At 39.3% G+C, this 24,005-nt stretch overlaps 2 protein-coding genes across 2 annotated transcripts; one reads left to right on the top strand and one right to left on the bottom strand.

The window, feature by feature from the left end:
- Positions 1-15,145: 15,145 nt before the first annotated feature.
- On the bottom strand, positions 15,146-19,409 carry LOC108096888 (aminopeptidase N). The gene is made up of 6 exons (XM_017198830.2): positions 19,303-19,409; positions 17,795-18,247; positions 17,579-17,734; positions 16,065-17,466; positions 15,501-16,003; positions 15,146-15,437 (listed from the first exon to the last, which is right to left on the bottom strand). Exons 2-6 carry the CDS (start codon positions 18,244-18,246, stop codon positions 15,221-15,223), a joined length of 2,730 nt encoding a protein of 909 aa, XP_017054319.1. The 5' UTR covers position 18,247; positions 19,303-19,409; the 3' UTR covers positions 15,146-15,220.
- On the top strand, positions 18,579-19,820 carry LOC108096889. Its single transcript, XM_017198831.1, has one exon. The coding sequence runs from the start codon at positions 18,656-18,658 to the stop codon at positions 19,478-19,480; it is 825 nt and encodes a 274-aa protein (XP_017054320.1). The 5' UTR covers positions 18,579-18,655; the 3' UTR covers positions 19,481-19,820.
- Positions 19,821-24,005: the final 4,185 nt, after the last annotated feature.

Consider the following 24,005-nt stretch of genomic DNA (forward strand, 5'->3'; position numbering starts at 1 on the left):
AAAAAACATTTGCAATTATAATATTTGGTATTCGAATCCTTTTAAACAAAACTAATATTTTCATCTGATATAATTTTAAGATTTTTGAATAATTTTAAATTTAAAAAACAAAAACTTTAGTACAGTGACCCCAAAATCTGTTGCTCTACTTTACATAGCATAACCATCCTAAAATATGATAATCAGGTGCTTAGCAACTTTGTTCCTTTGCAAATGGGTCGTTGATTTTCTGTGGCTTGAACAAACCCAATTAGCAGCCCGAATTGAGCGAACAGTTTTGCTATTTAACTAGCGAGTTGACGACCATTTATCAGGGAATCTAATCTAATCCTTTTACTGGTCAAATAAATTAAAATGGAAAGCCCTTTTCGGCAGGCAGGCCACTAAATTACACCGAAGATAATTAACCTGTAGGGGCTCCGGATTTTGGTGGAGAGCGGTAAAGTTTGGAGTCGCTCGATGGTTTTTGCGGGCACTTTATTAGGTCTTCGACCCAAAACGGCGGAAACAGAAGCGACGGTGGAGCATCACCAAGGAGCCAGCAACCAGGACGAAGGACCAAGGACGAAGGCCGAAGGAGGGAACTGAAATTACAAAATGGCGCAAATTATTGCGGGACAGCCCCGACCTCGTTGGCTATTTCCGTCGGCAGGCATTTTTCCAAATGAAGTTTGCAAGTAATCATGAAAAAGGTAATTTAATAAAAGCAAAATCGAGCAACATAAAACTAATTTACGGCCTGAAATTGCCTGTGAAAAGCGAGTGAAAACACAGAAAAATGTTGCCAAAGGAAGGAGGCACAGATGGAGGTCCGAGTGCTTTTCAGTCCTTTGAAGTTCAAGGTTAAACACACTTGCCAGCTGCCGCTGCGGTCCATCCGTCCGTAATAATGGACTTGTGAAAAGGAGCAGAGAGCAGGAGATCGATTCAATAAAGGATAATCCATCGCATGCATAAGCTCCTTGAGTCCGAGAGTCCCCAACAAGCGGCAGTGCCACATGTCCGGCGATTGTACAGCAGCAACATCGAGAGCAACAGCAGCAACAGCAAGAGTAACAACAGCAATATCCCCAGCAACAACAGCAACAGTGCTCAATAAGCGGCTCAAACTGGTAGCCAAAAAAAGAGCAAACAAACTGGGACAGCAGAAGAAAATTTTCCTCAAATTTCCACACAACTTTAGTAGACGGAAGCGGAAAATAAGTTCGTGAACGACTAAACTTTGGAACTAATAACTGTGGAAATAGTAAAGAAATCTAAAAAAAAATCAAAACATACTGATATTCAATTATCTCATATATGTAGTAATAAATTCATTGTGTAAATAAATAAGATTTTCAACAAGTTTTACCATCAACACTTTATATGTCCGTAACAAACGTTTTAAATTTCAATCACTAACTAATAATATTTGTCGGTTAGGTAAATTATGAAAATATTACGCTTCAAACTATTTAAACATGTCTCAAAAATGTAAAATATATTTTTGTTATTTTAAACTTGTTAAACTCAGTTTATAATTTTGTTTCGCACATATTTTAAAAAGTGGTTTTTGACCCACAAAACCGTGCTCAGCCACACATATGACAAAACAATTTAAGAGCTTATTTATTCCACATATTTTTGTATACCCACCGCTCTCTTTTTCCCACTTGCTAATTTTTGCTGGCTTGTGTCCAAGCGCTGAAAATATTTGTACACAAAATGGTACAAGGCCAAGAACTGCAGCAGCAAATATTGCTAAAAATGCGAGAGGACAACATGTTAAAGTTTAAGCAAATATGTTTGCCAGTGAGCAGAATTCCACTCCCTGTGGCTTTTGACCCCCATTTTCCCCCTAATGCGATGGCATTGGCTGCAGATTTTTGGCTTCCTTGCCCCAATGCGAATCCAAATCAAAGCATTTAAAGAGGAATTTCTATGTGTGTCCTTATGCATTATTTAAGAGCTTCTTTAACGCCATTTTATGTTTCGGCACGCCAGTGAAAGTGGAGCAAGCCAACTGGGATCTGCAATGGCCTACGCAAATGAGACCCAATTCCGTTAAGAGTGGAGCAGTGGAGCAGGTTCGAGCAGTAGGTCACCACCAAAGGCCGTATTTTAAGCGATGAAGTGCTTAAAAGCGTGAAAGGTTATATTTTATGTTTCCTTAGAAACAGCTTATTTTTGCAGTATATAAAACTATGTATTCTTGGCATAAATATTGCGCATGGCGTTCAATTGATAAATCCATAATTTAAAGCTTATAATATTTTATAAGTAAATATTGTAAAATTTAAATTAATCTGTATTTAATGAAGTCTGTAACAATCCATAAATAACTTCCTGCTCTTTGATTTCACTGTTTGTTTTCATCTTTTAAATATATAAAATCTTAAATAAATAGTTGCTTACCCGAATTTCTAACATTATTTTGCCTAACCATCCAAATTTTCGGGTTTTCAATGTTTGAGTTTGTGGGTTTCTCTGCCAGAATTCCTTATTTGCTTGTGAATTCCCCATGAGCTCTACATTTTGTACCACATACCACAAGATAAAATAACAATCTGTTTCCGAGGCTGTTCCAGCTGCTTTTCCTGACCCTCTGACCATCTGACCATCTCCATGCAGCCACTGAACATAATCTAAAACAGAAATGTTAAAATCCATTTTAATTTCTATTATGCAAATTTGCTCAAGTGCCATGTGTCGGGTTGTTGGGGCGACGTCAGATTTTTAGCCCACTCCACACCAGAAGTGGTCTATCTCACACATACACCCACAGATACCCACAAACACAAAAACATTCCCGGAGAAAAGTGGTTTCGTCTAGTCGGTTTCGCCTTGCTCCGAATGCATAATAACTTTATTACGGTGGATATGCGGTTAAAACCGAGGGATACAAATCGGAGTCTGGACGTCTGAAAAAATAATGAAAAGTAAAAAAATAAAATACTCACTAAACATTTTAAAGAAAATAAAAAATCTTTAGAGAAGTGGAAAGAATGATTAATTTGCTGAGACCATCTTTGAACTTCTTGAAGAAAAACCATGAAGCTCTTATTAATATCTTAAAACAAGTATAGAAAAAAAAGTTTTATTTTATTTTTTAAAGCATTTTAATTTTGTTCTTGTTACTGAGATGTTGAGTTAGAAAAGTTTCGACTGCGATTCCTGACCGGCTGCTTCTGCTCGTAGCTCCCGTGGCAAATGCGGCCAACATTTTGCTAAAATAATTTTGGTTGAAAAATTTGAATGCAGAAATTTTCATAGCTGCATCCTTTCATTTGTGACATGGCCAATTCAATTTGTGAAAATATGGCACAAAGGCGACCGACAAAACAAGGCGAACCCGACATACTGCCACATATATACATATGGTGGGTTTTGTAGTTTGTGGGTCGTCGTGGAGAAGCCCAATTTAAACGCTTGCCGAGTGACACATGCACAGGGAAAATGGGAATGGTGGAGCAGGGGGAGCGGTGGGATTGCGAGACTGGAGACAGGACACAGGACACTCAGATGGGAGATGGGAGATGGGAGGACAGGAGATGGAGCTGCGACAGGAGCCACATTGCTGACGACAAAGCAAAGTGGGTCAAAAAGAGAAAAAATGCGAGGCATTTCTCGCGGGTGTCACACACACACACACACATCTTCACCTCTCCTTCGCTTCTTCGCGCACATGTTAAACATCCTCGCGCCCTTGTCATGCCCTCCACCCACCGCCCCCCTCTCCATCCACCCCCTCTTCCCCCTCCGTCCCCCGTCTCCCGCCACAAAGGCCCAGCGGTGTCAGTGGCGGCACTTTGACATTTTTGGAGCAATGTGCCCTGCGGCTTGAGTGGGGGAAAAAAGGGGGGGTGGTGGGTGGCAAAGGATGCGATGGGCGGTGAGGGGGCGTGGACGAGGGCACGCTCTCTGCTCGGGTGAAAGGCAAATCATGTGCGACAACAACAACATCAAATGAAACAAAACAACACAAAGTCAACTAAAGCCTCTAAAACGAAGTTTGGGTACTCTTAAAACTAATTAAAATTTTTTTTTAAATTAAGAAGCAAAACATTATATTCGTCAATCACTAAACCTTAAGCCCAAGGTGTTGAGGAAAATAACCCTTTTTGCAACTTAGGGAAAATCTATATATGAATAAAAAAATATTAATATTAATAAAGTTCAATCAATTGTCTTATGCCGCAATCTCTTAAACCACTTTAATTATAATAAATGTCAATAAAACAACTATTTCTCAGACATAATAGTTTTATATATTTCCAACGTAGCCTCCCCAATAAATTGTTAATTTAGGGAATATTGTACATAAAATGTCATTATAGGAATTAGAATTAATGGTAACTGATTAATTTTGATGTTCAGTAATCAATTTGTTGGCCTGTCATAGCTCCAAAACCAAAACCAAAGGACCTCAGCTAAGAAAGGGAATTGGAATGCAACATGCAAATAGAATAAATGGAGCAGGGGCCGTGGAGTGAGGAATTCCGACTGTCGAGGATGGAGGATGAAAAGGGAAGGAGTAGGAGGAGTACGAGGGGGGAGGACCTAGGGGGAATCAAAGGAACCACGACATTGATTTCGCATTTGGCATTCGTTGCGCTTGGAGTTCGGGGCTCGGGGTTCGGGGATTTCCCCCGGGGAGCGGTGCGAATCAGTTTACGTATGTCAATGGCGTTCGTTTCCTTTTGTAATAAAATTTTATGAGCCGCCGTCGCTTTGGCATTGTCAATTTTTATTGTTATTGTTTCGGCAACATAAACTTGAAATCGATTAGAGCGTGAGAGGCACGAAGGGCAAGGGCGGAATGGAACCACAAGTTTCCCAAGTCAAAAGCTCAAGTGACAAAGTTTTATTTTGATTTATGGCCCGGAAACAGGAAAGCGCATAGAATCGCTTCACTCCTGCCCAACACCACGCCAAGAAATCAAAAGTCATCGTCAGCCGGCCAGATAAGTAAAAGCCAAAAAAGCGAACCGAAACCAAAAGCCGAAAACTTGGCCAGCAGGCTGAACAAATAAATCACACAAATTAAACACAGAGTCCAATGCAATTTGACGTCGCAAGTTGCAAAGTTCTTCCGCACGGATGGGGAGGTGGGTGGTTATTTTTTGGCGCCATTTGGGCGGTTCTTTGGGAGGTTTTTTTGTGGGTGGTGCCAGAGAAATGAAGACGCAGCAGATTGCGACCGCCGCTTTTATGATGCGGCCAGCAAAAGTTCGTTCTTAGCCCGGCTTATTTGCGCGTCGCCTTCATCCAGCGATTCTTTCGCTCTCACTTTGCCTTTTTTATGCATTTTCCTTAATTGCATCAACTTGGGAGTTGTTTGACCAGGGAATTGGCCAAATAAATTGTTGACAAAGCGGGTGAGCGATATGCTGGGGCGGATGAGTGGCTTTATTAGCTTTTATATGGTGGATTACAAGTTTTAATCTCTGGATATTTTATTAAAACTTTGTTGTCTAAACATAAATGTTTGGCTCACAAACAACAAGCATTTTCCCCTTTAATATGTATTTATTTAATATTTGTTTGCCAAGCCCTTAGGGTTTTATTAGGGTTTGGTCATTTATACATTTTGGTTGTATTTTTTTCGGAACACAGCCTTTAAGCACACATTATTTTATTTGTAAATATGCTAATTTTATGGAAAAAGTTTTCTATTTTTTATAACCTTAAATAAACTCATGTAAATAAAACTCTTAAAGTCAAGCTTCGTCAAGTATTATTTTCACTTCCAACATAATTAGCAGCTACCTTTCTGAAGGTAAAGGTTACTTGTGTCCATAAATAAACCTATTGAATTATTCACCCCAATCAGCAGGCGCACTTCCCCTCTTCGCCAGCTGGCTAATCTACTCGATTTATCAAACGCCCATTAACAATCGATAAATTCAAGTCGCCAATTTCCGCTATCTGCCAGTCAATGATTGTGGCACTCAAACTCCAATGTTACCGATTTCGATTTTCCGATTTCCCAAGTCCACAGCGAAGATGATGAGATGGGGAGCTCAACGCATTCACACGTAAGTCGTTTGTAATTTAGTCGAGTTCATAATCATAATAATTATGGGTGTGCGAAATGGGGAGTTGGGGAAAATCCAGCTTATGGCAAAGTACTGTTCGGAGTTTCTTTGAGTTTCCGTTTCAGTTTGCCTTTATGTTCCATTTTTTTGTGCTGATACTCGTATTACTGTGCGCGGTCTTTTGCCCTTCGCATTTCCTGTATGTCCATAACATGCGCAAATAACATAATTTCTGGCATTAAAATCAATTTTCATCTTTCCCCAGACGCCGTCAATTGTAGCAGCTGCTTCCATCTGCTTTTCGCCCCGATTTCCTCGCAGTCGCAGCCGTTTTCTCCGCTCGGATTCGCTTCCGTTCTATTTGCCATGAATTGGCCATGGCATTGTCGTGAAAATAATGCAAATAGTAATTTCTGGAATTGCCTTTTTGGCTGCCATAGTCATAGTCAACTTCTGGAAATAGCCATTGCTGTAGCCAGAGCCAGAGATTTCTGGCGGCGAAGGGCCTCCTCTAATGACAATGGGCATCATTTTCATTCCCATTCCCAATTTATTCCGCCGTTGTCTGCGGTCTGCGAAATGGCGCCCAGCAACAATGTTCCCTAAAATTGTCGACCAGACAATATTTTCCACACAACCAACGATCATAATGGACAGGCTGCCGAGAAAAGTCCGGGAGTGGATATATATAAAGCCAGGAACTTTAGTCTTAAAGTTTTATTCCGTTCGTAGGTGCTAAGTTCTCAAATATAGTAGAGAAAATAAAACAAGAGAGGGTTTCACGGTCTGTGGGCGTAAAAGTGGGCGTGACACAAAAGTGTAACAAACTTGCGCTGCGTACGAAAAACAAGAATTCATATTTTGAATTTTTGATTTTTATACAGTCATTCATACAGTTGATCCTGATCAAGAATGTATAGACTTTCGCCAGTGCTTCCTCCGACCAGTAACATACTTTTCAACAAATATAGATACAAATAAAAATTTTACTTTACGAGTGACGAATATAAAAACAAGTAGTAAAAATATGTTATTTAAAATGTATACGAACGAAATAGTTCATCCGGATTTTTAAAAATGTCATTTTTTTTGTATTCCTAGATGGACAAGTGCAAGCTCTTAAATCTGCAACTTGAAAGCCAAAAAAAAATCCCTTGACAGAGAGTCAATTCCTTAAAGGCTTAACCGAAAGTGTCAAAGCCAGGAGAAGTGAAAAAAGGACGTGGGAGGGGCTTTCCTGTTAGGGTTCTCAAAGTGAAATAAACATTACAAAATAATATAAATGCGAAATATATATGGCAAGTAGAGCGGAGAAGGGGACTTCGGTACAGAATGTGTGAAAAATGAAGGGAAATGCCGCGACGCAGAGGCGGAAATGAAAAATGCACGGCTAAGAAGAAGGAACGGCAATGCTACCAACGGCGATAAGAATGCTTAACAGCAGCAACTACAACAACCCAAAACAACAACAGCAACAACAACAACAACTTAAAAGAACTGAAGAAGCTGAAGCCGTAGAAGAAGTAAACCAACAATGGAGAAAAGAGTAATGCTTCAAGAGTTAGTACAAAACATTACGACTTGGAAGTGGACGGGGTCCTTAGAGGGGCAACAACAACAACAGCAGAAAAAGTAATGAACTCCGAGTCAAATATTGCATTAATGAAAAAGGGATTTAAAATTGTTCGCTGGTTGTACCTTCAACTATAAATTAAAAGCTTCTCTTTTATTTTAACACTTTGAAACCTAGAAACTGTTAAAAAAATCTCTAAAACGTAATTTCAAGTAAACCATTTTTTAAAGTTTTAATTATATGAAGAGTAATGCTTCAAGAGTCAGTATAAAACATTACGACTTGAAAGTGGACGAGGTTTTTAGAGGGGCAACAACAACAACAACAGAAAAAGGAATGAATTCCGAGTCAAATATTCCATTAATGAAAAAGGGATTTCAAATTGTACGCTGTACAACCAGCTTCAACTATAAACTAAAAGCTCTTTTTTTATTTCACTACTTTGAAACCTAGAACCTTGAAAAATCTCTAAAACGTTATTTAATATAAATAATAATAAGTTTTAAATATATTATATTTTGATTTTCTAACTGGTTGTGAAGCATTTTTTTATCCTTGCACTTTGACAGTCTAAACGTTAAATATAAACCCTTTATGTTCGCTCGACTTATTGTTTGCTAATATGACTTTTCCATTTTCATCTCAATTGCTCCACTCGTGGCACCAATGGCTCAGATTGTGAGCATGTGTTATTCAATTGCTAGCTAAGCGACAAATTGAGAGCCCCGAGGACCATCCGACTTCGCCTGATTTGCGCTAATTGCGAGTGCAAGCGCCCGTGAATGCGTCCTTGAGTGGGAGGACTCAACTGCAGACCACTTGCACTCCCACCTTCGACAGCAACTTCACCCTCACCTTTCAGGCCACTCGAAACGGGAAGCAGAACGTGCCATTTGCCCAGATCATCACTGCACTTTAAAAACTTCAAGAGCTTTAGCCATTTATATAAAGCCATTTTATATAAATCTCATATATATTTTGTTGTATCTCTTGAAGTTTATTTGCAAATAAATCTAGATTTACAAAATGCTTTCCAAAGTTATCTTGAATAATTTATGTGTTCAAATAGCAAAATGGAAGTGAAAGGTTAGTGCCAAACAGTTGAACATTTTTATGAAATTTAATATTTTTCTTTAGATATATATTTTCCCCCAATGAATTAAGCTGATTTGGATTTTTAACTTACAAAGTTTGTATATTGGTGTTGCAATAGAAAACTACACCCATTTTCTTTCTGTGTGCTAGCTCTTACTGCACTTTCCTTTTCTTGAAGAAGTTATCCAACAAGCGAAAAATGTCAGGGTGCCAAATAAATTTTTGCTGCGTGTCTATTTGGCATTTTCACACCCTTCCAACTTTCGGCTTCCCAAAAAGGGGAATACTCCGGGCAAGACAAAAGGCTCAAAAGGAATAAATACAAGAAAGGGACACCGGCGAGACAAGAAATGAGTCATTAGGCAATAAGCAAAAAAAATAAAGCTGTGAAGGAACAAGAGCCAGAAATTTGCACACGCGCTATCAATTTGAGGCCCAAAACAATGGGACGTTTTAGCCCTTCTACGGGCTATTTGTCTCCTGTTTTCCGCTTTCTTTTTATTGTTCTGTGCGATGTCCTTTGGACGCGTGCCGGCAATCAAAAATAATAAACACCCCTAATTTTGAGGACTAGCAGGAAGAATTGATGGCGTTGATAAGCAAAGTGTCCCCCGTCGAGCAGTCCCCAGTTCAACTGGCATCCCCCATCCCATCGGCACACTCCTCAGCTTCAGTCTCTCATTAAAATCAACACCCAGCGATGCTGATGATATTTCAGACCTCGTCGTCGCAGCGTCATTAATATTTGGCGCTTAGGCAAATGCAGCCGCATGAATTGTGGCTAAATCCCCCCACTCGCAGCATCCTGTTTTAGGAAGTGGGAGATGCGAGTGGGACCCCCAATGGGGTTCATGCACTGAGAAAGTTAAACATCACTTTAAATTGATAACAAATAGTCAACTTTTGAGCTTGAGAAGTACAGTTTGTGTAACCCTTTTGCAAACAACCTGAAAATTTGGAAAACTTTAACATTAAAAGTGGTCAAATAATTAAAAAAAATGTAAGATTATTATTGTTATTATTATTAAACATTATTAGATCGGAAACATTTATCACATTCAATGCACTAAAGTCTTAGTTTGATCTTGCAACAATGTCATGATTTATGTTCCTTTTTTCAAGGCTCTAATCTTTCTAATGCAAACCTTTAGTAATTTCTTTGAGTGCACCTACAATGGCTGTTTGACGCGTTGTTTTGTTCCATTTACAGCGGAGCAGGAGCGTCGGCAAAAGCAACACCAGAAACAGGACCAAAGGCAGGAGCAGGAGCAACAGAGATTTGGATCTTTTGGTCTATTGTTTGCAGCATCGAAATAATGCCGTTTCATGCATATGCATTCACGATGGGATATCGGGGGTTGGGGAATGGGGTGCTTTTGGGATATAGAATAGGGAGGAACACTATGGAGACAATCAAATTCGATGTCAGAATGTGCCGGCGAATAAAAGCGGTCTGTTTAATATGCATATATGCATCACAGTCCCAGTTTCGGTTCCAGTTTTCATGTTATTCCACACCTACCACCCCCCACGCCTCATAATAGCCCCACCCAAACATTATGCCGCTTTCATCCTTTTTGGATCTGTATGTATTTGCCAAAGCGCATCAAAATAATGAGCAGCCGCCCGTAAATATGCTTTAAAATTTTACGAGTTGTCATGGGGGATTAACGGGAGCCAAAGCGGGGTTCCATTGTTCAACGAACGAAAATTGAAGCCAGATTAGACTGATTGTGTACCACTTTCCAGTGGAGAAAGCTAATGCCGAATGGGTGTAGCAAATACACGGTGGAAAGTAAGGGATTTGCTTTTAAATATGAAATCAACAAATGAATAAAACACTAAAGATAGCAAGCCGTTTACTATACTTTCAGTACACTTCTTTATTCCTTTCAATGCATTATATTAAATCCTACAAATCTGCAGACGTTTTCTTCCATCTTAAAGGCAGGTGCGGAATAGGGAAGTGAGTGGGCTCTTCCTGTCCATGTTGGACTTTGAAGCTTTTCCTCTATTGGTTTTTCCATCCGATGCGTGATAAAAGTGTTTTTCTTTGGATACTTTCTTTTTGGTTTGCGGCAGGTAAACAGAAACTCGACTACAACAACAGAAATCAACTATAAGGAGCACTTAAAAGAAACACATAGAAGAGCAGGAGAAAGTGCCCGGCAAAAAGAGGAGGAGAAAGTGGCTCGAAAAGCAGGAACTCGATGCCTTTTCCCCAACTGCTTGCTTCTGTTTTTGTTGCCAATGTTGTTTTGAGTGTGGGAGGTTTTGTTTTGGGGGGTTGGGGATTTGTTTTGCACTGCCAAGGTCGTGCGGCAACCCACTCAAAGTGGAGCCAATCAAGAGAGCTCGTTGAGGTGGTCAAGTGAATTATTGAGTCGTGGGTTACATGACTTGGGAGAATCGAATTTGCATTAGCATCAAGTGGCTGACACTCTCAATATTTATAGAGGTGTCGAGCGATGCCATTTCGATGATTGCTTATCGATTTAATCGAAATTAGCCATAATAACAATTTCGCATTTAAGTGCATTAAATGAGAAATAAACTACACCAGTAAGAAAACACAGAGAGAAAGTTGTACCTTAAATTGGATAGATCAACTAACAACTAAATGAAGATGTATCTATAGTTCTTTCAAAAATAGCTATCTCTCCTATTATATTTATTTATACATGCATTTATTTAACCCTTCAATAACTTTCTATCTCAACGATGCGAAACTTTAAAGTGCTTACTAATGTTTTTTTATGTACTCACAGATTGAAACACTTGCAGTTAGTAATAATGCTAGAGAAGTGCTCCATGTGCCAGATGTCGCCACACAAATTCAAACGCTACAAGGGAAATTTCTGTTGCAAGTGCAGCAATAAAATATTTGCAATTTAATTAAACGAAATTAAACAATCCAGCCAGCATTTGTGCAAACATGTGTGGCAATTGTGCTTGCCTCGTAATCTAAATTTGTAAGTTGCCATCTCTTTGTGCCCCTTTCTTTCCGCTCCACTCTGTCCATGTCCGTCCGTTTCTCTCTGTTGGCCGGACAGGGGAAGTTTTCGGGCTTCTGGTACGGTTTCCACTTTTGTGGCAACTTTCTTGAATGTCTTGCAGCCTGGAGGCGCCAGCAAGAAATAGTTTTCACGTTCTATTTCTTTCGCCCAGAATTCAAACAAAAGAACTGTGGCCCGGGGAAGGAAGCAATAAATGTAAAGTAAAGTAAGGAAAGTTTCCATTCTGATTATGATAAGGGGCGAGGTGCAAGCTGCCGCATTTGGTCAGCAAATCGATTCGATTCGATTCGATTCGATTCGGATTCAGATTCTGAATATGCAACAGACCCCGCACAATCAAAACATGCTAGCCAGTGCAGAAATATTTGCATAAATATTTGCACACGCAACCACCGAACCGACCGGCCAAAGTCAATAAAAAGGATTTTCGCATTGGGCAAAAGTTTTTAATGAATTTATTTTCCCTTGGCGGCATTAAAACAACGAACAATGAACACCCACATCCCGATCTGCCTTAATTTACGACATCAACAAAATGTAATACACAAGTTAGACAATAAAAAGCATCGACATCTCCCATCGAAAGGCAAACAAACAAGCTGTACAACACAGTAAATGGAAAATCGGAAGGACCAAGAACAATGGAGCAACAAAGCTTCCAAGGGAAAAAATGCACTAATTGAAATATATTTCCCCAGTAACGGGCTTAATTTCAAAGAAAACTTGGCAGGTAAAAAGGTCAGTCCAATGAAAAGGTTGTTAAGTTCATGTCTGGCTTTAAAATGCAATTTAAAATGATGTATTCAAGAAGTTATAGAAGAAAAGAGGCTTCGCTTTGAAAAGTAGCCTTAAATGGCAAAAGCAAAAAAAATGATTTTATAGATAAAAATAAAAGTAAGCATAACAGCTTCCCCTTATTATAATTTACCCCTGACTATATATTACTTTTAAAGGCATTGAAACTTAATATTATAATAATTTAAATTTTAAAAACTTGTAAGCAATCTAGAGCAAGAACAACTTACCTTGTAAGTATGCAATAATAAACAATTTTCGGTTCAATTGACTGCTGTAATCATAAATTGTAGGAGTTTATCTTCTTCAATAAACATGGCAAATATGAACCTCATAACCTGATAAACCTTTGAACAGAATGGTAATCACGTTTGCAACTCCTTGGGAATAGCAATTGACCCGATTGTCGGGCACACAGAATAATGGCCAGGAATTGATAATCCAAACACTCCAATTGAATTGCAATTGCAGCTACACACAAATAATTTGTCTCGCTTAACTGGGAAAGCGGGATTGCGTGGGGGGTAAGCTTGTCGTATTCAATTAGAGGTAATTAGACCATTTTCCATTTTCGAATGGACAGCGAGTGGAGGTCCCCACGTGAACAGAAATCCAAGTCTATATATACTTACATCTATATCAATAGACATCCAATGGGCAGATATACCCACCCACACACAGCTGAAATTTGCGGGGCACGCATCGAGAAATTCAATTTTAATGCGGCTATTACATAATTTGATCCCTGCCCTGCCAGACACAGAATGCATATTAATTAACGTTCAAAATTTGATTGTGTGCCAAACTGCAGCAGCAGCTGAAGGAGCTCCAATTCCGGCTAAAATCCAGAATTATCCTCAGGCATCAGGCATTCGAAAGAGCCAACCAACCAGGCCAAAAAATTACATAAACACTTGGTTTTCATTTAAAAAAGGGATTACAAATAGTTTAAAATAAACAAACAAAGGCTCACATTTTTTTAAACATTTTAAATCAACAATCAAACCTTTGTTGTAGAACCAAAAACATACCTTTGATTATTTTGTGTTGAAAAAACAAGTTTGAATAAATTGAAATAAATATTTTTTTAGATGTGTTATTGTTTTATTATCCACCAAATATTCAAGATATGCTACAGGAAATAAAAAGTTGTGCACTTTTAAGTTGGGTAGCACAGTACATATCGTTTTTTTGAAGGCACTTCAATCGCGCAATTAATTTGACATTTCAGCCGCACTCTATCTGCCGCGTTCGGATTCAATTAATTTGTGATAAATAAATAAGCAAAAAGTAGCGCTAAAAATGCCCATGTCCAGCGTAAATATTTAACGTGAAATAATCCCGAGGACCGGAGTCCGTTGTATGTCGAAAAACATTTGCACATCGACCGGACCAAATTTATTTGCCTCTGTTTCTGTCCTGTTCTACACGCGCGTCAAGCTGGCATCACATTTAATTAATTTAATAACCGCTTTTAACAAGCATTAATAGCGTTAATTTTTCTGACAGGGCCACTTTTCATTTGCATTTGCATTTATGTATGCATTTCCCAACAAATAAAGCGCCGCACATAGCCAATGCATTTTATATAAGATGTATGTGCATATGGATTCCCTTTGTGGTTTCAATTATGGGTCATCAATTGATTGATTCAGCGCAATATTTACTTGAATGAATATTACTGCACAGTAATTGTCAAACAGGTTTTTTTAATCGTTTTCTTTAATTTTTTTATTTGATTATTCCTAAATAATGTCAGTTAATGTGATTTGTTGACCAAAATTGATTTGCATAGATTTTCCATGTTTAGTAACACAGCCCAACTCTCCCTAAGTATTTTATATTAATTGTATTAATTTCAATTAAGTTCGTAAGCAGAATAACTGCTAAGCTTTCAATCGCATTGTGTTCTATTATCTTCAGGCGATTGTTAGCTAAAATCAGTCAAAATATTCCTTATGTTGTGCAGGAGCAGTCAACAATCAAGTGAGTGATTGTTAGCAAATGCAAGCTTGCATAAGCTATCAAATTGGTTGCAATTGACAGATACTTTCGCCTGATTGACGCCTTAAGACCCACTTTTGAAATGCCATCCATTAAGCCGCTGGCACATCAATAACCGTCGATTAATTTGTCTAATTGGCAGCCAGCTGTGAGCCCTGCTGAATCTCGTGTCCTTCTCCATTGAGATGACAAAACCTGGAAGTGGCGAACAAAGGGGATAACTAAATGCCGGGCCGCCATTTCCATGTTCTTTCCACATGTCATCATCGGTGGATGTGGCAGTGAGGAATACATATTTTGACGTACCCGTGTAAACGTCAAATGCCAGAAAGGACCAAGCACAACCGCCAAAACAAAGGACCTCCAGATGGATGCTCCTCGAGCGGATAGTGTCAGTGTGTGTGTGTGTGTGTGTGTGTGTCCCGTGTCAGGCAATCCACCAGTCAAAGTCCTGACAGGACCCGTTTCTGACAGCCGGCCTCCTTGAGTCCACATCCTGCCCCGCCTACGAAATCGCATTCCTTTCAATGCTGGCTCCAAGATTTCATCGCTATTGCCTTAATTTATACCGAGAACAAGGATCTTGACAGCTCACCGAGTCTTAGCCAGAATCAGTTGACACAGGTGCTTGCACCTGGAATCGATTAAAAGTCATTCAAAACGGATATATTTCAATTTAAAAATCATTACTTATCAATAATAATTTAAAATTAATCTTTTCATATACGTTTCCTTAGAGCCGCCTTGAAATCAGCCAAGCAATCCTTTTGCCATTTTTGGTTTGTTTGAACTCTATCGAGTGCTTTTTGTAGGGGTTTCTTAAACTCCTTGAGGTCCTTCAAGTGCACGTTGAGGTTTTCTAATTCCTCTGGGCTCTGGAGACTTGTAGCAAAACTCGATAGCAGTGGTGTTAGTTCCATTTCTTTAAATTTTTCACTGAAATTGGAAATTGTTTTTGAATAAGCTATTTAAAATACACATAAAATAATTTTAACTTACCCCATGATTTTGGCATGGCTCAGAATATAGTTTCCAGTTTGAGAAACTATATATTCTCTATTCAAAGCCGTTTGAACTGCTAACCTGTAGCATTCGCTATTGACTTTCTCCTCGGATTGTAGGGTTAAATTAAGAAATTGTTCAAAATTCTGAAAATTGCGACTGCAGCCGAGAGTCGATGCCAAAATTCTTCTTTGAGTTGCATCTGTGGTGTTTTGAAAAAGTGCAAATATCTCCTGAAATTCCATTTCCCCTCCTACTTCCAAATACGAGCAGTAGGCAGTTTTCTGGAAATCCGAGGGCAACTCAATTTGAGAGCCATTTCGATGGCTTGAAACCAATATCTTGGCCTGATTTGTGCAATCACCCACGTGATATCGACAGGATTGGGAGTACACAAAGTTGGCAAAGGCCATATCTTTGATTGCCGGACTTGATGTTATTATCCCTGCGAACTTTGGAAAGCGCTTGTACAACGCATTAAGTAGCTTTTGCATGTAAATCTAAAAGAAGGAATTCAAGTAATTACACAAAATTAAATTAAATTAATACAAGTTAACTTACCTTGAAATCCTTCGCCTCCTGGCCACGTAATAAAGCTCCCAATCGATTTAATTTATTAACAACCCTTTGCCAAGGCAGGAATTCATTTTCTTTTTTCAAATAATCGAAAAGATCGAAAACAGCATCATATTTTTGCAATCTAACTGCAGCAAATGCCATAATATCATCTAACAACTGAGCTCTGTTTATTTTGTGAATGCCACCAAAGTTTGCATCATTCTTCAAACTTTCCGTAATCAAATTCCAGTTTTGTTTATCATAGTTAACTCGAAAAATTGTGCTAACTTGCGGATTCAGAATTATCCATTCATTAGGAGTTGGAAGATTGGGCAATTCCAAGACTTGGCTAGATGAAGGGCACTCCAACCAAAATTGTGGGGTTATTTTTTTAAAGTCCGGTTGATTTTGGCGAACAAAACTCAGGGGAACCCACCAACAAAGTGATTCTATTGGTAAATCCTTTCCGCCGTAAAATCTGCTTTGACTAAGGGTCATTTTGCCTGTCTTATAATCCCGATTTAGAGTTACCAAAGGATATCCACCCTGCAGGACCCACGAATCCATGGCCCTACTTAAATTGAAATCCGGGGATATAACATTCGTTTGAATAGCAGCTTCCTCAAGGGAATTCCAAAGATCATCTTGAACCACGTTTCCCAAAGAGAATCTTTTCAAGAAGGAACGAATGCCCTGGAAAAAGGCTTCGTCTCCCAACAATTTGTGCAACATGCGAACAATTAAAGATCCCTTCTTGTAAACATATGGTGAGAATTGTCCACTTATCTGGTCAGGACCCTTAACTTCTTTAGTTATGGCGGTCAAATTACGTCCCGAATCAATTTCAAAGAAATTTGCCAAATTATCATCTATAAAAAGTTCACCTCTTGACCTTTCGGGATCCAAAGCATCTAAAGCCAAATAGGAGAAATACGTGGAAGTACCCTCCTTTAACCAAAGATCATTCCACCACTTCATGGTGACCAGATTTCCGAACCATTGATGAGCAAACTCGTGGGCCACCGTTTCGGCAAATCCATCCTTTTGCTTCAAATAATTGTCCTGATTAAGGGGTAATCGCTCTTCACTAAAGGTGACCATCCCCCAGTTTTCCATTGCTACAAATTGATGAGTTGGCACCGTAATTTGATCGACTTTCTTAAGGGGAAAATTAACTTGAAAGAGGTTCTCAAAATAGGCAAGCACCTTGGGAGCCATTTCTGTGGAAATCACATCCTGGTTCAATAACTTTGGCTGCATCCAGTTTCGAAAAACCACTCGATTAAAAGTTTTGCTCTCTTCGGTGACTGCATTTTTCAAATCATGAACGGAATAGGCCACTAAATATGTCGAGGTTCTCAAAAGAGTTTCGTGGTCGCACCAAATGTAGTTTTCAAGATTTTCACTGGAATAATAAAAGAATTCATGGGAATTATATTGCTGCAGGGCAGGTGAATAGATCTTTATAGATTCCGAGAATTAATCTCGGAAGAAAAATTTCAATACCACCTACTCACTGTGTTTGGCATTCGATAACAGGCATACCAGTCAAACCCGTGAAGTTTTTATGATAACCCAAAGTGATGTTAAAGGTGGATTTCCAGGCGGGTTCATCAAAACAGGGAAATCCCTGCCGCGCAAACGCAGGCGAAAATTGTGTGACTGCAAGATGACTTAAGTGGAAAAAATAAATTAAAACTTAAAATATTTGAACAATATACCATTACACTCACTGAACTTCTTTGGTATCTGTATCCGTATAATTACTTGCATAATAACCACTTAATGAATTGTTAAGCCTTGATTCAAAGTGCATTTCCAATTGGTAAATTTGATCTTTTTCCAGTTCTCGACACAAGTGTAGCGTGTAGAAATTATAAATGTCATTTGTTTCAACATTAGTGATGCAGTTGATTTCTTGATCGGATCTTACTGAAGTTCGATCCCCATCTATTTTTAGGTGGGCTACGTGCAAAGTAATATTTTTGGTGGACTCTCTTGCGAGAAGATAGATTTTTACAGAGCCCTCGAACCACTGGTCAGTGCTATTTAAGTGGGTGAGAATACGCAGATTGTAGTGCTGTGGTTCGAGGGCATTTGGCAGTCGATAATGATCATATGCAGCCTTAATGTGTGGAACTATAAAGATCAAGCAGATCCAGAAAACAAGATTGTTCTGCGACATGCTGTAAAAAATTAAAAATAAATATCATGAGTAATGGATTTATAAACAAATTTAAGGTTTAATAACTAAATAATACGTACAACAAATTTAAAAGAAAATAATAAAACCTAAACATGAAAATAATCTTTTTGATAAAAGGATCAATTTTACCTATTTAAATTCTAGTCAATAAACATTAGTATTCCGCTTTTTAATTTACATTCATATTGTGCTTTATAAGTCGAATACATTAAATGCATTCTTTAATTACTTTGTTACAAATTCTTTATATAAAATTCATAGGGGCTGTGGTTTAACTTTAGCAAGCTTTTATTTTTACAGGAGATTTCAATCGTGGTAGGCATATATTTTCTACTGTAGTATTTATTGTTAGTCCGGTAAGGTATTGTTTTGTCCTTTTTGTATAAAAATGTTTTTGAGGTTTCTTCGGGGCTCGAGCCCAGTCAAAATTATTAGTTTAGCGCGGGGTGGTGGCTGTGGTGCAACCACCTCTCAGTTGCTGATCCCCCAAAGGCTTCAATCACACCGCGAGTTGAGCTCTTTGTCCAGGACACGTCTCCGCTGGAAGGTCAGTGCGATGCAGTTGCTGAGTGGATTGAGGCACCGTTACTGCTTGTGGCGCCTCCGGCGGTTGTTGGGCGTGGCCTTCGATGAGGGCGGGTTCCAGGAGGGAACTCGTCAGGCGGCGGCCACAATTATTGAAGCAGTGCGGCAGTCGGATTGGCCCTGCATCCGGAGTTGCTGCACGGAGCGAGGATCGTTGGATATATACGGATTGGCCCAGAATCGGCGTCCCTACGGCAGTTTGCTGCGATTTCAAAGGGAACACCTGCGACATGCTCTTCCCGTTCGAGTGGTTCGTCGATGGATCGATGGCGACTGTTATATTCTGGTTGACATGCTGTTCGTTGGCTTGAGAAACCTCTTGGATCTCGGAACCACACAAGAAAAGGAGGAAATGGTCCAGCGTATTCAGAACGTTCTCGCGGACTCGCAGATCGAAGAACAATTCGATCCGAAACACTGTCGATTGGCAATTGGCGAACTTGTACTTACCTTCTGCAAGAAACTTGGTGGATCCGAGGTTGATCTGCGGGATCTGGATATCCAAAGTACTCAGGAACCAGACGATGGATGGCTCGTGGATTCCTATAAAGTGCACCGCTTTAAACTGATTGGCTTCAGTCCCAAAACCTTAAGCTTTCGCGTTATCGAGTTTTTGAAACCGGTTTAGCGAATGTAAACCGAAATGCCTTTATTTTGAAGGTGTTTTTATTGAAGCACCCAAAAGTAATTGCCGTCACGTGCGATTCACTAGTTCAACGATCGCTTTAACCAAATCAGCATTTTTGTAAAGCGATTCTGTCAGCGGCCATCGCGCGACTCTGGTCCGAAGTAAACTGATCGGTTGAGAGCGTTACCTGATATATTTATCTCATCTTTCCAGCGGGGTGACAAGAAGTGAGCTGTTTTTTTTACTTAGTAATATATGTAATGCAAAATTTTAAACGTGTACGTTTGTAGGTAAGCATTGTAAGCATGCAAAAAAGAAGAGTAAATTGTTGTTTTTACTACCAGCTTTTGTTTTATTTTTCAACCTGTGGTGATCAAAACATTTGGTTCTAAAATCGTAAATAATTATTGAATAAAAATTAAACTTGCATTTAATGCAAAAATGCACGCTGTTATCCAGTAATCACAATTACCTTTAATTATGCCTGACATCAGAGATTCGAAACTGGAACTGTATACCAAGCTGAAGAACAAAGCGAGCGCCTTTTAATTTAAGCCAGAGAGTAAGAATAATTTGTCAAACTGCGAGCTCTTAACCCGTGTACGCACATTTACACTCCAGATGTTGTTCGCAGTAAGAGTAAACTATTTCTGCCCGACATCCAAGGATGTGAAAAACGGGCGGGGCGGACGGAAAATCACGGCGTGTCGCTTTCGAATGGAACATAAAAAATTGAGGGCTTAATTAAAAAGCAAAAATGTGCTGCGATTTTCCGCTTTTTTAACGCCAACAGCAGCAACTTCGGAGGCCCGTAGCCCGAACCCGTATTTATATCCCGTACCCGTGTACCCATGGCCCAAATACAGAAGAGCAAAAGCAAAAAAAAAAAAAAAAAAAAAAAAGAAAAACCATTTTCCATGGCCAGGGACGAAAAACGAGGGAGAAACAGTAGTACAAGAGCAAAAACTACTTGCTGGCGACTTTTTATGTGGCCCATGTTCCTTGGAAGCAGAAGAAGCACTCGCAGCAGTTCTATTTGAAATTTTCCGGGCCTCATGTGTCTTTTTATTTCCCCTCCCCTTTCGCTTTTCCCCCCTTGTCCGCCCTTCCTTCACTTACAAATTAAGCTTTTCATTGCTTTTTCATTTTGTTTTTTTTTTGTTTTCGGCAGGCCAAGACCATGACTTTTGTTGTTAATTAAAGTTACGGCTAAAAACGTGAAACTCTCAAGTGCTCATTAAAATTGAAATGTGACTGCAGGAACAAAACCAAGACCAAATGTGTGCCAAATAATGATGTTTCAGCCGGGATTAAATGGGATTCCAAAGGTGAGTTTCAATGTTTTTGAGGCAAGGACATTAGCTAAAGTTCACTGGAAATTGTATTCCCTGATGAGCGCAAAAAACTTTACAACTATGTAGTTTGAATAAAACAATACATCGTCATTTAACAAGTCTTCTTTTATCATGGGTATGTTTGTGTATTAAATTATATTTATTTGCATTTCGTTGCTTTTTTTAAATTACGTGCAATATTCTTATGCATTCCTTAAAAATAAATAAAATAGGATTTTATTATATATATAAACTACACAACAAACAAACAGCAATTTTGTAATAAATACCTGCAGTAAAGAACTGGCACTAATATTTTACTTAACGTGGAAAACTTCAAGCAACAAACCTTTAGAAATGATTTGTTTACAAAGTCCAGTTGCAGGACTATATATAATAGAAGCTTCCCGTAGTTACCACCAGAAATCAGGGCAATTGCTGAGCTTTAAAGTGCTCCTTGGCAGGCCACATAAATAAATGTTTGCACATTTACTTTACGAGGCTTCCCCTCTTTTAAGTTTCTGTTCCAGGATTGCGGGTGTTCGGTTCGCTTTGTTGCTCCCAGCACGTTCATAACTCAACTCCTGCTCCAAGGATACCACGGATTGTGGGAGGATGTGCCGGAGGTGCTGCTGCTTCCCAGACACTTTATTTACTTGCGATTCAAAGCCCACTTCGTTGCAATCTCGATACTTTCGAACTGGCTACGCCCCGCATTGTTTCTTTCCGTTCCGCCGGCGATTCTCCGGAGAGAGATTGCCATAACTTTGTATAGTGTAATGGCAATGCAATTGGATAAATTTTGGCAGCACGCTGAACTGCACCCATCACGTGGATCGAGGGCAGCTCCTGGAGCCTCCGATTGGAAGACAAAGCCCCGAGCCCAACTCAATTTGGCCAGGTCTCCCAGGCGGTCAAAATATCGGAATGATGCAGTGGACTAACTGAATGGAATCGCTGCAATCACGTCCCCAATGGGCATATTAGTAGCTGGAAAGGAGTGAGCGGATTAGGATGAGCTGGAATGGGTGGAAAACTAACTGCAATCTAATTCCCAGCCGGAGGGAGGACATTTATCAGTATGGTTTTTCTAGAAGGGTATGCCTCGCAGGAGAAAGCATTGCGCTTTTGGCACAAAAGTTCTGAAAAAAAGTTTAAATATTTATCTGCAACACGTTGTTGAACGTGCCTCTACCAAAATTTCAAGCTGCTTCAAATTAGGGTAATAAATATTAAACCAGAAGTGAAGAGTCATATGTGAAATGAAGAATATTTTAAGTAATTGAATTTGCAAAGGAACTGAAAACTATTTTTTATGGTTAAATATACGTAAGAACTTTGAAAATTTTACATTTTAATTTTTTCATAGAAACCAACAAGCCAAAACCTAAATTTGTTTTTATAGTATGAAAAACTTCAAATTATTTAAGATACAGAAAATGGTACAACTGAAGTAAAATATTAAAATTACTTTTTGGATAACCCACCTAGGGTGCCTAAAAAGTTGATTGATATCAGACTTTTGGGTATATAAAGCTATAGGGTTATAAGCTGAGCTGACAATGGCCCAAGTGCGATGAAGCCCTGGCTCCATTTTCAGGGCAGTTAGCAGAATGTCACGTAGCAAATGCGACAGCGTGGTCAACATAATGAATGGGGCGGCCACCCACTCCGCCCCTCGAACAGCGCCGCCTTACCCCTCAACCCTCCCCTCCCCTTCTCATTGTCGGGATAAAGAGTGCAGAATGCTGCAGGTGCAGACTGCGAATCCTTCGGCGAAAAAGTGGTGTTCTCTTGACTTTTTTGCAGATAAATCTTTGTTCGATTCTTTAATCCAACGATCGAGTAATTTGTAAACATTTCTAAGGTGAAAATAGGCTTAAAAATAAACAATTTAAAATTGTTAAATAACTATTTATTTATATATTTAACCTTTACTTGGCAAAACCCAACGCACTACTTTCACTTTTTCTAAAATCCAAATATTGTATGATATATACATTTTGTATTTATAATTAAAATAATTACCAAAACATTTTAAACATACTTATATCGTAAAACTGCCATAAATTGGCTTTTAAGGACTTTACAAGTCAGAATTCAAGTTGGCTACCAACCACTCACTATTAGCTTTTATTTCTTGCAGTTTTGAAACCATATTGCGAGCACCTCTGCTCGAAGCTTCCCATCAGTGGTATCCATTCGTGTCTGGTGTCCACTGATTGCACTGGCGGGCGATTGTAATAACCTTTGCCCATGTCGACCATGTCACGACATCTCAGCTCGGTTTTCGGGCCAAAGGAACCCTCAGACAGTTGGCTCCCAAAAATGTGTCGATGCACGTGACATTTTCGGATGCAATTTGCAATTTGATTTCGTTCCCATCGGAGTCGTCCGCTTGGAGGAAAAGAAGTGGGGGAAGGGTGTTGCAAGTCTCGATCTCCTTTGCGACGGCAAGGTTGCAAGTTGCAGGTTCAGTTTGTTGCCTAAGTTCAAGGATCAAATTGATTCCCCCGGCTGGCAGCAGCAGGTGTGAGATGTGAGCTCCGTCTTTGCATTGTTACACTTGACCAATTCGAATTGCAATTACACACCTGACTGTTTCCCGCCCCCTTTTTCCTGAACCTGACTTTACGTCTCGGGGGGAATGCGGAATGCGGAGTGTGGGTTTCCATAGCTGGCCAAATGCCTTTTCGGTGGACAGGTGTGTATGTGTGTGTGTGTGGGCTGGCTGAAATTGCCGAACAACGATTTGTGTTGGTTTTGGCTTGTTTTTCAATCTTCCTACTTTGTTGGCACCGCCTCCACCACTCCACTACTTAGTCTGTTTATTGTTTGCTCTACGCGCTGTGCAATTTGTGGGGATTATTTGTGGGGCAAGCGGAGGGGGTGCCACCAAGAAAGTGAAAGAGAGAGAATTAAGAGACAAGTGCACGGGACACTGGGTTAATTGAAATCTTCTTAACGGCTCTGGCTTAATCAAGAAATTATATTGGTTTTCCTTTGTGAGTTCAGTTAAATCTGAAAAATAACAGTTACCACAAAATATGCTAAATAATTATTGGTTTGACAAAAGCTTACACGGTTGTTATTATTAAGTTATTCTTATAATTTTACACAAGTTTTTACGTACTAAAAAAATTTACATATTATATATCTATAGAATTTACTTGTCAAGCTTTAATTTTAAA

The sequence above is a fragment of the Drosophila ficusphila genome, unplaced genomic scaffold, assembly GCF_018152265.1.
Source record: "Drosophila ficusphila isolate 14025-0441.05 unplaced genomic scaffold, ASM1815226v1 contig_414, whole genome shotgun sequence".
Lineage (NCBI taxonomy): Eukaryota > Metazoa > Arthropoda > Insecta > Diptera > Drosophilidae > Drosophila > Drosophila ficusphila.